The 15,125-nt window shown below is 51.4% G+C and overlaps 1 protein-coding gene across 3 annotated transcripts in view; it reads right to left on the reverse strand.

The window, feature by feature from the left end:
* The window catches only part of VRK3 (VRK serine/threonine kinase 3), a 31,380-nt gene extending 16,531 nt beyond the window's left edge, over positions 1-14,849 (reverse strand). Inside the window, exons 1-7 of one of the 3 annotated variants that reach the window (XM_027617300.2) lie at positions 14,683-14,847; positions 13,666-13,729; positions 11,909-12,054; positions 8,060-8,197; positions 6,808-7,128; positions 1,641-1,702; positions 3-69 (exon numbers count right to left, since the gene is read on the reverse strand). In XM_027617300.2, the coding sequence (XP_027473101.1) occupies positions 3-69; positions 1,641-1,702; positions 6,808-7,128; positions 8,060-8,197; positions 11,909-12,053 (733 nt within the window). In that variant the 5' untranslated portion in view covers position 12,054; positions 13,666-13,729; positions 14,683-14,847. Of the gene's footprint in view, positions 1-2; positions 70-1,640; positions 1,703-6,807; positions 7,129-8,059; positions 8,198-11,908; positions 12,055-13,665; positions 13,730-14,603 lie in introns of all 3 variants that reach the window. The other 2 variants (XM_027617299.2, XM_027617301.2) reach the window with 2 other exon arrangements.
* Positions 14,850-15,125: the final 276 nt, after the last annotated feature.

Below are 15,125 nucleotides of genomic sequence, written 5' to 3' on the forward strand. Positions count from 1 at the left end.
ACCTTGAAAAGGCTTGGCAGCCCGCTGGAAGAAGTTCTGCTCGTTGAACAAGCGCCCATCCTTGGCATCCTAGTTGGGAATGGCAGGGGGAGAAGGCTGTCACAGCGGAAGTTCTTAGACAAGGTCATCACTGGCCATGCATCACCCCAGGTTAATGCCAGCAACTGCCACCATGACCCCCATATCAGAACCAAATTCCCTAGGGTGCTGCATGTGAACACATGATCTCCCACTGCCCAGATTCCTCTTCTTTTATGCTAGGATCCACAAGTTTTCCTAGGCCTGTGGCCTTCAGCTAGAAACTACATTTCCCAGCCTCCCTTGCAGTGAAGAATGACCCTATGACCAACTCCTGGTCTATAGAGATGTAAGCAGATGAAATGTGGGCAGCTTTCGGATTATGCCCTCAAAGGGCTGGGCACGCTCTCCCTTTCCTCTTCTGTTCCAGTTGGCTAGAATGCAGAGGAGATGGCAGGAGCTGGGGCAGCCACCTCAGCCCATGAAATGGAGGTTATACACGAGTGGTACAGCTGGCTTCTTAAGAGGACAGGGTTAAAGAGAGCTAGGTTCAAATCTCAGCTCTGCCATTCATTCCTTCTTTGTACAAAGCACCTATTATGTGCTGAGTAGTCTACTGGCATTGGAGATACAGGAACTTGCATGCTGCGTGCCCCTGGGCAAGTGATCAAATTCCCATTTCCTCATCTCTTAAATGGGGGGAACTAAAAGTAACTACCTCCCCCAGGCTTGCTTGTGAGACTCTTAGCCCAGGGCTGGGCACAGAACAGGCTGTCTCTTTTTTTTTAATTTTTTAAAATTTTACTATTATGATGATTATTTTTTCAGAACATGCTCTCAACAAGCAGGTGCCATTACTCATCTGTGAGCCTGGCTCCAGAGCCCACTCACACAGCCTCCGTCTAGGGCCATGGCGGTGGGGCACCAGGACTGGCTGCCCCAGTGTTTTTGGGGGTGAGAAAATCCGAATAAATGAAGGGAAGAAAATAAAAGTCACCCATAAGTCCAGCTCTCAGGGATAATGAGGCTACTAGCCAGGATGATACGCTCTTATCAGACTCTTCTTCTATGATGAGGGATGTGACTCGCCTGCCTGGCTGCTCTCTTTCTTGGTTGGTTGGTTTTCCCTTGGGGCCCCCTCGAGTGCATATTTCCTGTGTGCTAAGATTGTGCGTGATTTCACAGACTCCTCAGTGCAGGCACCCCATCTGATTGCTTGTCTGATGGGCCCCATCACCCGGCACAGCGATATATAGTAGATGATCAAGAAATACACACTATGAGACAGATAGGCAAGTGGGGCACACAATGTGGATATTAGGGGCTCCCTCACCCAGATGAGGAAACTCGGCCCCAGGAGGGGAGAAGACACCTGCCTAGACTGCACAGCCAGACAGCACCAGAACCAGGGTGTGGGGCAGACCTCACGGCAGCTTCCGAGGCCCCCCACCGTGATAAAGAACCTGAGGCTGGAGGGAGATGTGCCCAGCCCGAGGTCCCACTGACCCCCACAGGCCAAGGCAGGGCTCTGCAGCCTGTGCCAGCCCTCGGAGGGGCCCTGAGGTTGACGGTGCCCAAGCCGCAGGTCCTCTCCTCTTGGCACCGCCCCTGGGGATACTCACGAGTTTAAGCGAGAATGTCTGTTTCTGACTTGACTTGCAGGCGAAGGTGGAGATAGCCTCAGCTGCGGGTGGACAAAATGAGCCAAGTTATTATCTACAGGGAAGATGAGAGTCATGGGCCTCAAACTTCCTGGTAACGAGTGGCACTTCTGCTTCTCTGGTTCACTCGGGGTCAAGTGTATTCTTGGCTTTCAAGACCCCTTCCTTCCTATTTTCAAACAGGTTCTTGTTTTTTTTCTTTGTTAATATTCAGCTACATAAAAAAGGTTATTGACGAGAAGGCCTGACTGCTCTCCTTGGAAAGACTTGCTTACAAGGGTGGCCCTTGGCTGGTGTCTGGGACCCTGGGTTTGAAGAGGGATCCAGCATTCTCTAACAATAACAGGGGCCCCCTGTGCCCAAACTATCAGGCGGAACAGCTGCTTTCCTTCTGGGAGTCTAGAATTTTGGTATGTTCCAGGCAGAGTGCGCCTATGTGACCAGCTCTCAGTAAAAACCCTGGGTGCTGAGCCTCTCAGGAGTGTCTCTGTTAGACATATTACACGTGCTGTCACACCTCCTTGAGCATCCTGTGTGACTCCACGGGGAGAGGACTCCTGGAAGCTGGTGCTGGTCTCCCCCAGACTTCATGTGTCTTTCCCCCTGTTGCCTGTGCTCTGTGTCCTTTTGCTGTAATGAATCGTGGCATGAGAACAGCTATGTGCTGAGGCTTGTGGATGGGTCCTCTCTGTGAATAACTGAGCCTGGGGGGTGGTCCTGGGGACCCCCAACACACCAGCTTTTTGCATTTGTCTACACATATGGGGAAGTACAGATGTAGATCCCCTGCGAGGAAGGGCTTGTTGCCCCAGCCCCGCCCACCCGGGAGTGCTGTCACAAGTAGCCTTCGGCCCCTGAGGAGTCCCCTCAGCTGCAATCCCGGGGTGGCCCATATCCAGCAGGTTTTCAAGGGGGATATAAAAGCCCAGCTGTGTTGGCCAGACACAGAACCATGCTGAAAGACCACTCCCGCTCCAGAGTCCCCATGGGGCCAGCTGAGGCTATAGGGCTGGGCTGCACCCACCATCCACCTCCTTCTTCCCCTCTGCCTCATAAACACTGTGCATGTTTGTCCCATTCTGTTCAGTTACCAACCCCATGCTAAGTGTGGGCTTTACACAGATGGCTTCCCTTTAGGGTCTATTACGATGTTATTATTACTGCTGTCGCTGGCGTCGTTAACGCCGCCTGCTGGAGTAGATGAGAGAGGCGGGCCAGAGAAGCCGAGGGACACACTGGGCCACCAACTCTCTGTGTGACTTCGTCCGAGGTGCTAGACCTCTCTGGGCCTCCACTGCCACGTCTGTGCAATAGGAGTGATGAAGCCCGCCCCCGGGGTTGGACGCAAGGGTTCAGACGGGCCCGCAGGCACGATCACGGTAGTGGCTGAGCGCGCCTCATAGGTAGCTTCCTCCTTCAAATGCACCACTCGATGAACCCCACCAGTCCCAGAGCCGAGCACTAAGCCTGGCTCACAGGGAGTGCTAATGTGTGGCAGCTCTCAAGATATCGTAGGTAGCACAAGGGCCCACCGCCGGTGAGCGGCAGAGCCGGCTCCGCCTCGCTCACCCAGAGCCCACGAACTGAAACACTGGAGTCCATCCCCGCGGCTCTCTGAGACCTCCCTCCCTTTCTCTCGTCTTTCCTACTCCTTCATCATCCAGGTTGGTGCTGTCTAGGATGCTGAGCTGACGGACAGGAAGGTGACAGTTACCCATTCTTGCTCTCAAGAAGCACCGGTTGGAGCAGGGTGGGAGCCCAGGGTTTACAAATTCAGGGCCAAGGGTGACCTGAGTCCAGTCTATAAGAGGGAAATGTGTGAAGGGCTCAGATCTCAGGGTACAGAGGGGTCCTTTCCAGCTACGAGAAGGGGGCTTGGGGAGACTGTCAGCAGGTGTCTGGAGCTCACTGTGGCACCTCTCACGAATACTAACCCTGCTCAGAGTTCCCTCATGGGCAGGTGACAGGTACACGCCTGACGCTCAGAAGCAAGTGGGAAGAGCTGGTAATTTAAATACGATCTCCTGCACTACTCTGTGGATTATGAAGGGCTTTTCTCTTCTACTCCTCTAACCGGCCCCCCTGCCAATAGCCTGGGGTGCTAGCTGGGCCATTCCCATTATAGAGGGGAGCCAACAGAGGCCCAGGAGGGGCAGTGCGCTTGGCCAATGGCTCCTGCAGAGCCTGGCTATCGACCCAGAGCTCCAGACTCTGGGACCCAGGGAGACCCCTGTCTGATGCACACCTGATACATGGAAAGTCCCTACGTGCTCCCAACGCCGACAAGGGCATAGCAGGCGAGCAGGTGGAAGCCCCCGACTGCCAGAAGATGAGCGATGTTGAACCTGGAGCAAGAAAGCTGCTCTGGGATCCATCATGACCAGAACGGCGACAGGAAGCACTTGTACTGTGCTTGCTGCTTTCCTGTGCGTTGGTCCACCCATGTAACTTTCCCAACAACGACCCTGCGAGGTCAGTACTATTATCATCCCATTCTGCAGGTGAGGAAACTGAGGCATAAGGTCATGACATCACTCGAACCTGAATGAGGTCAGACAACTAGCTGCCAGCAGAGGCAGGCGGACAGCTCACAAGGTCGGGCTACACTCTCCCACCTCCCTGTGAGGGGAGGGCTTGCTGGAGACTCTGGGCACCCCACACCCCTCTCACTGCCAGCAATGCTAGGGTCCTGACGCTTCCTGCTCCTGTTCCTGGGTTTCTAGCCTCTGAGTCTTTGCCTATGCCCTGCCTTCGTCTGGCATGCCCATCTCTTTCCTAACTTATTTGTCATGGGCCCAGTTTGGAAGGTGCTTAATAAAATTGTAGCGCTGGGGCGCCTGGGTGGCTCAGTTGGTGGAGTGTCTGACTCTTGGTCTCGGCTCCGGTCGTGATCTCACGGTCATGGAGTCGAGCCCTGCTTTGGGCTCCACGCTCAGTGGGGATGTGCTTGACATTCCCTCTCTCCCTCTCCTGCTGCTCCTCCCCTACTCATGTGCACTCTCTCTCCAATAAATAAATCTTTAAAAAAATAAAATAAAATCACAGTGCTTCCGCCTGACAGTTAGCAACTGATGGAGTCTCCCCACAGCTGGAGGCACGTTTGGGATGGCCTGACTCAGTGGGTCTCTGTCACTCCCAGTGGGCATCCAACAGTGTCTGGAGACAGTTTCGGTTGTCATGATAAGGGGAGGGGAGGGGTGTTATTGGCGTCCATGGTCTTTCTAGTGGTGTCTAGTGGTTCTCCCAAACTGTTCTGGGGAGACAGGGAGGATGACATCATAACTCAGGAGCTGACGAGGAAAAGAGTGCCCACTCACAGGGCTGCACGAGTAAGGGGGAGTAAGATGAGCTGATTGGTGGGATGAACTGAGGATGGGGCACAGAGTGGCCAACAGTGTCAGTGGCTGTAAAAAAAAAAAAAAAAAAAATCCCAACTCTGGCTGCTGTTGTTGTTTAACTGTTATGGTTTTAACTACAGGACATAAAACTGCACCACTTCTTGACTGGTGCAAGCTGGCAGAGGAGAAAGGCGATGTGCCTAGGGGTGACGCGGCCCCGGGACACATGCAAACACGCTTCGCAGCCCTTACGAGCCCTGCTCCCCGCCCCGACAGTGGCCTGTGCCCATCTGGCACTTCCAAATCAAAGATTTCTGGGCAAAATCCAGATTTCTGGCCTTTCCTGCAAACTTGGAAGATCTCGGAGCCAGATCCCCGGCTGGTTATTGACATCTCCGGGACTCATGTCCCTCTTCTAGGCCATGGGGACAGTGACAGTGCTGGTGCCCACCGTGAGTTAGGAAGTACAAAGCAAACACTCACGGCAGCACTAGTCTTCACAGCCCAAAGTGGAAACAATCCACACGTCTGCCAACCAACCGGTAAATGGGGAAACTGAACACGATATACATACGCCGAGGAGTACTGTTTAGCCACAAGGCGGAATGAAGTTCCGACAGATGCTATGATGTGGATGGGCCTTGAAAACATCATGCTGGGGGAAAGAGTACAGATGCAAAATCTGAAACATCCACAACAGAGAAACCCAGAGATAGAGGACAGATTAGCGGATGCCCGAGGCTGGGAAGAGGGGGATGGGAAGCGAGTGCTTTGGTATGGGGCTTCCTTTAGGGGTGATGGGAATGTTCTGGAACGAGATACAGGTGATGGCTGCACAGCACCATGAATGGACTATAACCCACTGAACTGCAGACTTTAAAATTGTCAATTTCATGTTATGTGGCTTTTATCTCAATTAAAAAAATAACAAAACCTCCCACAAAGCACTTACAACACAGTGTGGCCTTGAATAAGCACTTGATAAACATTAGGTTGGTTAATACTAATGCTTCCAGCATAGATCTTTTTTTCTGCATTGTAACAAGGTGTCTGACTCCATTTTTTAATGTTTGATGACACCAGCCTCTAAGCCAGGTCCTGTCTCTTCCTCTCTGGCCCCACATCTGGGCAGGCTGATAAGCAAGCCTGGGGGGTGGGGGGTGGGGCTCCCTCCTTTGCTGCTCGTGGGAGATGCAAATCATGGGAGGCCCTGGCCCCAGAGTGGGAACCCTCACTCCAGCCCCACCCCTCAAACAAATAAAAACCCAAACCAGGCGCCTATCCTTCCTCTCCTCAGGGGGGTGAAGAACTGCTTTCCCCCAGAAACCTCAATTATGCAAGCAATTGGTCATGCATATCCTCCATCACCACTCTCAACATTCAAACCAAATTTCAGGGGGAGGGGGTTCCACGCCACCTCTGCAGGACACAGAGAACACTCAACATCATCCTTTTCATTCACCCACCCTGGGCCTGCACTCCCCAACGACGAAGGTGGAGGTGGGGAGTGCCTCTTTACACAGGGCACATGCTTTCAGTTGGCCACAGTCCCCACCATTCCCAATTGCTCATTCTCAGACTCCTGCACACATTTACCCTACCAGCCCAGCCTCCATGGGGCTGGGTGGGTAGCTTTGCAGTCCCAAGTCTATAAGAAAGTTGTCCAGAGGCAGGTCTGCAGCTGGGAGATGGCTTCCATTTCCATTCTCAAAAAGGGGTTCCCCTCCCCTTGCCCTGGCTCGAAGACACCCCGGCCCATCCCAGTGCCTGCCGGCCTGCGGACAGTGTACCTTTATAGAGAATGCCCTGGTCGTCCCTGGTCTGGAGGGGTCCTAGCTTCCAGTGGCGCCCATTCTTGTCTGTCACCACTGTCCCTGTGGGCAGAGCCTCAAGTGAGGAAGTCACCCGGCTCCGCTTCAGTGTCTGCGGGCTTCGCTTGGTCACCTGTGGGCTTCGCTTGGTCGCTTGTGGGCTTCGCTTGGTCGCCTGTGGGCTTCGCTTGGTCGCCTGCGGGCTTCGCTTGGTCGCCTGTGGGCTCCGCTTGGTTGCCTGTGGGCTTTGCTTGGTCGCCTGTGGGCTGCTTTTGGGGGTTGGGGGTCTGCTCCAGGACCCTGCAGGAGGATGGTCAGAATAAAGAAAAAACAGCATCCAGGAGAGAAAAGTTGGACGGGTAATAGGACAACGCTTGTCATACAGTTCATTTATTCATTTGCTCATTCAACACATGCTTCCTGGGACCTTTCATGAGTCCGGTCCTTGTGTGATAAAGCTGGAGATCCAGACATGACTCAGACCTGGACCCTTCCCTTGGGAGCCCCTAATTTGGTGGGGGAGTCTGACCTGGACACAGCTGGTCAGAACTGAGTCTGAAACACGGCAGTAAAGAGGAATATGAGAGACTGATAATGCCTTGAGAAGTCAAGAGAGGCTTCCGGGAGGAGGGGACATTTGAGTTGGGTCTTGTTGGATGAGCAGAGGTTTACCAAGGGGAAAAAAGACATTCCAGACATTCAACCAAAGACATCCTGAAACAGGACCTGGCCTTGTGCTGAGTATAAAGAAGGTTCAGAAATTTGTTAGACAAAGACCCTGCCCTTGAGGGGCTCCCAGGCTGGCAAGAGAATGGGATGGCATGGTGAGGAGAGAGGTGTGAACACAAGAAAGGATATTATCTACTCCATTCCTCCCCCCACCCCCCCACCATCCACCCAAGGCACAGAACAGCAAGAGGCAGAGGGGTCTGGAGCATAACAAGGGATGGAGGGGAGGCACCGAGGGCTGTGACTTTAAATCCAAGGGCCCCCTAGGAAGGAGATGGGCACATGGTCCTCAAAACTCTCATGCTCGCTGGCTGGCACCAGGCCTATGCAGATGAGTCTACCTGGTCTCTGCCCACGCAGGACTCTCAGTCCATCAAGTGAGGCAGAAAGGATGAGGGTCCAGGCGGGGTAGGGGATCCCTGAGCAGGGTAACAAAGCCCCAAACTGACCAACCACCCACCTTTTCCCCATCGAGACAGGCCAGATTGACCCCAACTCTCACCTTTGGATCTCACAGTACCTTCAGACCCAGAACTGTCACCATCCAAGCAGCGGGATGATGAAGGGGAGGTGACAGAGCTAGACCATTTCACTTTCTTGGAAGGGATTTCAGGACTGGCACTGCTCTGTCTCCTTGAGCCTAGAGGAAGGGAGATCGGATGCAGACTGGGATTACAAAGGCCTTTTCCAGAAACCTCTAAACCAAGAACCCCGAGGGCGCCTTTGACCACTCTCTTCCCTCTGATCCCTAGAGCCAAGCCTTGCTTCTCCTGTCACCTAAATATCTAAGCAAACTGTCCCTTCATTTTAGTTATTTTTTTTTTCCTCCTTGGGTCTTGGTGTCTCTTGTGTGTCTTTTATCGCTTTGTCATCCTGCTCTCCACTAGGTAATTTCTTCGAACCTATCTTCCGGTTCACTAATTCTCCCTTCAGCTGTGTCTGGTAGGCAGTTAAACCATCCAGCGAGTTTCTGGTTGCCACATGTTTGTTTTTATCATTGTAGGTTTGATTTTGTTCTTTTTCAATTCTAACTTCTGCTTCTTCACTGTATTTTGAATTTCTTCTTTTATTTCTTTAAACATGTTAAATGTGTTTTGGACATATTCTCATCTGTTAATTCTGAGGTATCTGGTCATTGTGGGTGTGATTCTGTAGTTTGCTGTTTGTCCTGACACTGGCCTTTTCCTGGTGTCTTTTTTTTTTTTTTTAAGATTTTATTTATTCATTTGAGAGAGTGAGCAAGCAAGAGAGCACAAGTGGCAGAGGGAGAGGGAGGAGCAGACACCCTGCTGAGCAGAGAGCCTGGTGTGGGGCTCAATCCCAGGACCCTGGGATCATGACCTGAACTGAAGGCAGACGCCCAACTGACTGAGTCACCCAGGTGTCCCTCCTGGTGCCTTCTGATTGACTGGGAGCTCCTGGTTCTAAGAGAATTCTCTAAGGCAGAGGCAGAGGGAGAGAATGTCAAGCAGACTCTTTGCTGAGCATGGAGCCTGACTCGGGATTCCAACTCATGATCCTGAGATCATGACCTGAACTGAAATCAAGAGTTGGATGCTTAACTGACTGAGCCACCCAGGTGCCCCCAAGGCCTGTCTTTAAAGGGTATTCCCCAAGAGAAGGTTTGCCTCTGTTGGAGAGGGGCACCCATACCTCATGGCTTTTACACTAACTTTCCTGCTTGGGTTTTTCTAGGGGCTACATGTATCAGTACAAATTCTGGCCCCAAACTGGTGAGGATGTGAGTTCTTGGTTAGGAATTCTCAGAGAGGACATTCTTCCATCTTTCACTCACAACCAAGGCTGAGATAGACAAATGTCTTCACCAACTTTCTCCATGGAAATTTTTTGTTGTTTTTGTTCCAGTTTACCCAGTGAGGAGTCCCGGATTTTAAGTTTTCCAATCTCATCTCTTACACTGTTCAGGCCATAAGTTTTGTCTCTTATACTCCATTAAAACCCAGGCTCGAAACCACCAGTGCCTGGCAAACAGTCCAGGACCACCACCATCCGTGGCACACACTCAGCCCCGTGGGTCTGTGTTTTCTTACTGTTTCTCATTTCCACGGAATTCACTCACTGAGTGATAGGACCCACTCAGTTCTGCTTTTCAAAGCAGATACTTTATATTTTATCCAGTATTTTGTGGTGTGCTGAACCTTAAGGGGCTTTTGCCGATCATTTAGTCTGCCATATTACTAAAAACAGAAGTCTTCTTTCAATTGCTGCTAACCTAACTAACATGGCTGGTTCCTGGACTGCAGGAATGAATGGCCTCCTAACTGGTTTCTCTTCTTTCTTTTCTTTTTTTTTTTTTAGAGAGAGAGAGCATGCGAGTGCAAGTGGGGGGAGGGGCAGAGGGCGAGAGAGAATCTTAAGCAGGCTCCGCACTGAGTATGGAGTCCGACATGGGGCTCCATCTCACAACCCTGCGATCATGACCTGAGCCAAAATCAAGAGCGAGACACTTAACTGACTGAGCCACCCAGGCGCCCCCACTTCCCGCTTTCCAGAGAGATCTTTTCAAAATGCAAATCATATTCTATCTCTCACTTGGTAGAAACCCTCCACAGCTCCCGATTACATCAGTGATTACTAAGCTTACCCATGGTCTATATAGCCCTCTGCCCATCTACCCCCAGTCAAGATGTCTTTATTTTTCCAACATGCATGGCTCCTCCCACCACACGGCCTTTCCCTTTACCATGCCCCAATGCCTGGAACTCTTGTGACTCCCTCACCTCAACCCCACTCTTCACTTACCTAGCTTTTATCATCCCTTGGTCTTGGCTTAAATGTTACCCACTGAGGGAGGCCTTCCTCAATCCCCCCCAGAAGAAAAGCTCCCTTATCTGGGTTCCACGGTCCATCCATTTCCCTTCTGTTATCATATGCTCTCCCGGAGGTTGCTTATTCAATGTCTGTTTGCCCTACTGGCTTCCAAAAGCTCTGAGAAACCAGACACCAGGTACCTGTCATGTGTGTTACTACCTCCCTGGGACAGACAGCACCTAAGTACACAGTAGGCAGTCCATGTATATTTGTTGCCTGATGATTGGGTGAATGAATAATGAACCGAGTCCTAGGTTGACCTTAGAGAAGGCTGTGGTTAAAACTCAGGCTCTGGGGGCGCCACTGGTTAAGTGTCTGACTCTTGGCTTCGGCTCAGGTCATGATCTCAGGGTCGTGAGATCGAGCCCTGAGTCAGGCTCTGTGCTCACCAAAGAGTCTGCTTGAGATTCTCTCCTCCTGCTCATGCTTGTGTGAGCTCTCTCTCTCTGAAATAAACAAACAAATCTTAAAAAAAAAAAACAAAAAACTCAGGCTCTGAACTCAGTGAAGGTAAATACTGTTGGCATCTCTCTGGAATGCAGAAAAAATATTGGAGATGAAGAGCCATCTTGAAAACTCAAGGCAATAAGCATGGCGGGGGAACCCATCTCCTCAGGATGGCTGAGCAGAAAGACAGGAGGAGCCTGGGTCCCTTGTGGCATCACAGGGACACCATTCCTCCACTGCACTGGCCCCTGAAGACTTTTTTGGTATGAAAAAAATAAAGCCTTTTTTTTTTTAAACTCTTGAGGAAGCATTTTTCTGTTACTTGCAGCCAAATGCAACCTCAAATGATAAAATGTCATGTATGCCGAATTCCTTCTGTGGCCTTCAGACAAGTAAACTCACTTTGATTTTTCAATGCAGGACCTGTGGTTGGGCTTCCCATTGGCCAGGACCCACAGCTGATATTTCATTCATTCAGTGTGTCAATCAGTGAGATTTCTCAGCACCCAACTCTGCCAGGTCCTGGGTGCCAAGCAAGAGAGCAGTGAGAGGTGAAGGAGGGACGGACCAGGAGGTGGCAGAAGTGGGCTGACCGGGCATCGATTTTGAAGGGAGAGCGGACAAGATTTGCCAGAGGGCTGAAGTTGTGGGGTGGAAGAGAAAGAGGCCTAAAGGATAATGACTGCAGGGTCTGGTCTAAGATTACCATTCCACGACTCAAAGTCTACGGAAGGGACAGACAGGCAGGTGGCAGTCACATCAGGAGCTCAGCTCTGGGCATGTGTAGAGATGCGTATGGGACACACAACAGGTGTTGCAGGCAATCTGATATGCACATATGAATTTGGATTTCAGGGGAGGAGTCCAGGCTGGAGACAGAAATGTGTGAGTTGTCAACTTTAAAGCCACGAGGCCGATCAGATGCCAAGAAACTGAGTGTAGACAGAGCCTGAGTCCTGGGCAGCTCTGGGATCAATGCAGGGTCAGACAGCCTGCAAAGGCGACTGTCCTCCCTCTCCAAATGCACGCATGCACACATGCACTCATCATCCCTCGGAGGCCTGGTTCTTACCTCTGAAGGATGATGTAAGCGGTCTGACAAGGGTCTGGGGACTTTCATGCTCAAAACATGGCTCAGACAAAGATTTTCCGCAGTAGGGGCAGAATCTGAATGCTGCTTCCATACTTTTGCCACAGTCTGGACAGAAGGTGATCATGCTAGGAAACAATCGGTGGAGGGAGGGAAAAGGAAGCTGAAAGCAAAACTGAATGCACCACCAGTGAGTTGTCATCTGAGCTCCCCGTAGTGACAGAACTGCAAAAAGGAGGGAAGTTATCCCGTTGGAACAGACTCTCTTAGGAAGTGGCCACTTCAGAAATGAGTTCCTGCCCACTGCATCCAGCCTCTAGCCATGCATCTCTCCCTCGTGGCCCAGGGTGGGTAAAAAGCAGAAAAATGCAATGTGAAACTGCAGGTTTCACAGGAGACACGGGAATGCCTCGGAGTCCAGGGAAGTCATGCAGGAGATTTGCTCCAGTCATGGGAGCACGGAGGGTCTCCCGCCATTATCCGTGATGTTCATTTTTTGAAACACACGATAGGAATCGGAGAGACAGTGAATGTTTGCCAATCAGCTACATGCTCCCCTACACTTCTCAGGTTCCCCCGCCCCCACCCTGCAGTTAGACTGGGGCCATGTGACTAGTTCTGGCCAATGGCATGTGAGTGGAAGTCACTTCCCAGCTGAGGCAGTTAAGAGCTGGACGGCCTCCTCCATCCGCGCGTCCACGCATGGAGGCCTCTGGGAGCCACATGCTCCGGGTGGCATAGCTGCAAGATGGAAGAGGGTGGCCTGGTCCACACTGGAATCTCATGATCAGCAAATGAACTTATGTTGCGTGAAGCCACCAGGACTTTACAGTCTGTTAAAGCTACACAGCCCGTCTTATCCTGACGTACTTAGACACATTATCCTCTAGACCTTGTGTGTCTCTGGAATATTTCCTAATACTTGTAAAAATCAAAACCAAAGCCACACACAGAGCCCATTACAAATGAGGACAGGGCAGGAGTATTCATTTACTTAGATTGCCGTCCCTAAACACCACCCACTGGGTGGTTTCAATGACAGGAATTTATTTTCTCAGAGTTTTTTTTTTTTTTTTAAGATTTTATTTATTTGAGAGAGAGAGACACAGCAAGAGAGGGAACACAAGCAGGGGTAGTGGGAGAGGGAGAAGCAGGCTTCCCACCGAGCAGGAAGCCCAATGTGGGGCTCGACCCTGGGATCATGACCTGAGCTGAAGGCAGATGCTTAACCGACTGAGCCACCCAGGCGCCCCTATTTTCTCAGAGTTTTGGAGGCTAGAAGTGCGAGATCAAGGTGTGAGAATGGGATACCTGGGGGGCTCGGTTGGCTAAGCGTCTGCCTTCAGCTCAGTCATGATCCTGGGGTGCTGGGATTGAGCCCCACATCGGGCTCCCTGTTCACGGGGAGTCTGCTTCGCCCTCTCCCTCTGCCCCTCACCTCTGCTCATGATCTCTCTCTCTAATAAATAAATAAACAAACAAATAAATAAATAAATAAAAGAAAATCCATGACAGTTTTAAGTGCTTTGCTTTGTCTGGAATTTTCCCCAGTGCCAAGTGCTTTGGCTAAAGACAGCCTCTAGGATGGGGCAAGAGCCTAACTCAGTGACCCTGCCATGCCCATGGTAACCTTCCTCCTGGGAGTGAAGTCTGAGAGCAGGAATATAGAGGAGATGGAACAGGAGCAAGCTGTGGGTGGTGAAAAGGCCTTAAGGGGCATGTCCCTGAGGGGATGGTACCTTCTATGGGGTCACGGTCTGGCCCTCAGATTCACTGGGCTGGCGAGTCCATCTTAACGGTATCCTGTAAGTGAATAAAAGTGGAGAGGTTGACTCAGGCCCACTTCACATATGAGTGGAAGATAATGGTTAGTGTTTATTGATCATTGGCAACATAGCCAGCATGTGCTAAGTTCATTCATTCATTCATTCATTCAGTAATCACTCACTGACTCCTGATATGTGCTAACCACTGAGGATACAGTAGCAAAGGCAACAAACAGCCTCTTGACCCGGGGAAAGTTCACATTCTAGTGGCAGAAAAGGAAATTAATAAACAAATGAGCAACTGTTTAATAGGTCAGATGAAGGTAGTGCTACAGTCAACGCTCAAGAAATATGGATGCAAGAAGGGAGTCTCAAAGTGAAGTCACCTGTCCAAGGTCACATGGCTAGGACTTAAACCCAAGGCTCAGGGGTCCTTATCATCCATCCACTGATTTATTTTATTTATTCAACAAACATTTACTGAACATCTGTTATGTGTTAAGAATTGCGTCCCTCCTAGAATATTCTCAGCCACAGCACAGCAAAAGAGCTAAGGGCTGGACTCCACCTTCCCGCAGGAGGGACAAGTGTCCAGATGCCCAGGATTCGCCTAGGCCCCGCCCTCCAGAGAAACCAGGGATGACGTAGTGCCAAGGAGGGGCATCTGTCACGCTCTCCACTAGCTCCGCCCACCTCCGTCGTAGTCACGACCACCAAGAGCCCACAGTGGCTTGCAGGGGTCGCAAGGGTAGGTCGCTTATCCCGGCGACCAGAAGTTTCTTTCATCGAGACCCCAGCCCCCGGGGACTCTGTCTCCCAGGAAGGATCGTGCTGACGTCACAGGCACCGCAACTGGACTGTGGGTAGTGGATCGGGAGACCTCCTCCTGTTCCGCCTCACTTTCCCCTCACCTCTGGACTCTGTGCGCGGGATGGGGAGCCAGACGTCTGCGGCCAAATTCTCCGACCCTTCCCGGAGAGTAGGACTCACCTTCTTTGTTGTCCCGCGCAAGCTTCCGGGTGGCGGAAAGCGCTGCGCGCGCATCCTCCACCCGAAGGGAGGACAGCGCCAGCGCAGGCGCTGATGACCGCCAGACCGCCCTCGGGTCGTGCCGGGGAGGGATTATTTCCTCAGGGTCCACCCCAATTCCACCCTCTTTTGGAAGGCTCCTTGTTCTACTGCGCATGTGCCAATTTAGAGCCAATCGTAAGGAGGTATGAACTACGAGCCATCTCTCCACCTATCAGAGAGAGGTCATATTATCATTTTCCCGCCTCACCTCCGCCCCTTACTTCCAAGCGTCTTTTCAGGAACTGCCTTCTCAACGCGTTTCCGTGGCAACCCTCCGTCGCCTTCAAGCCGGAGTGGGCTGATTAGATTGTCGTTCAACAGGGTAAAACTGGACTACAAAAAAAAAACTGGACTACAATACC

The sequence above is a fragment of the Zalophus californianus genome, chromosome 17 (genome assembly GCF_009762305.2).
Source record: "Zalophus californianus isolate mZalCal1 chromosome 17, mZalCal1.pri.v2, whole genome shotgun sequence".
In the NCBI taxonomy this organism is placed as follows: Eukaryota; Metazoa; Chordata; class Mammalia; order Carnivora; family Otariidae; genus Zalophus; species Zalophus californianus.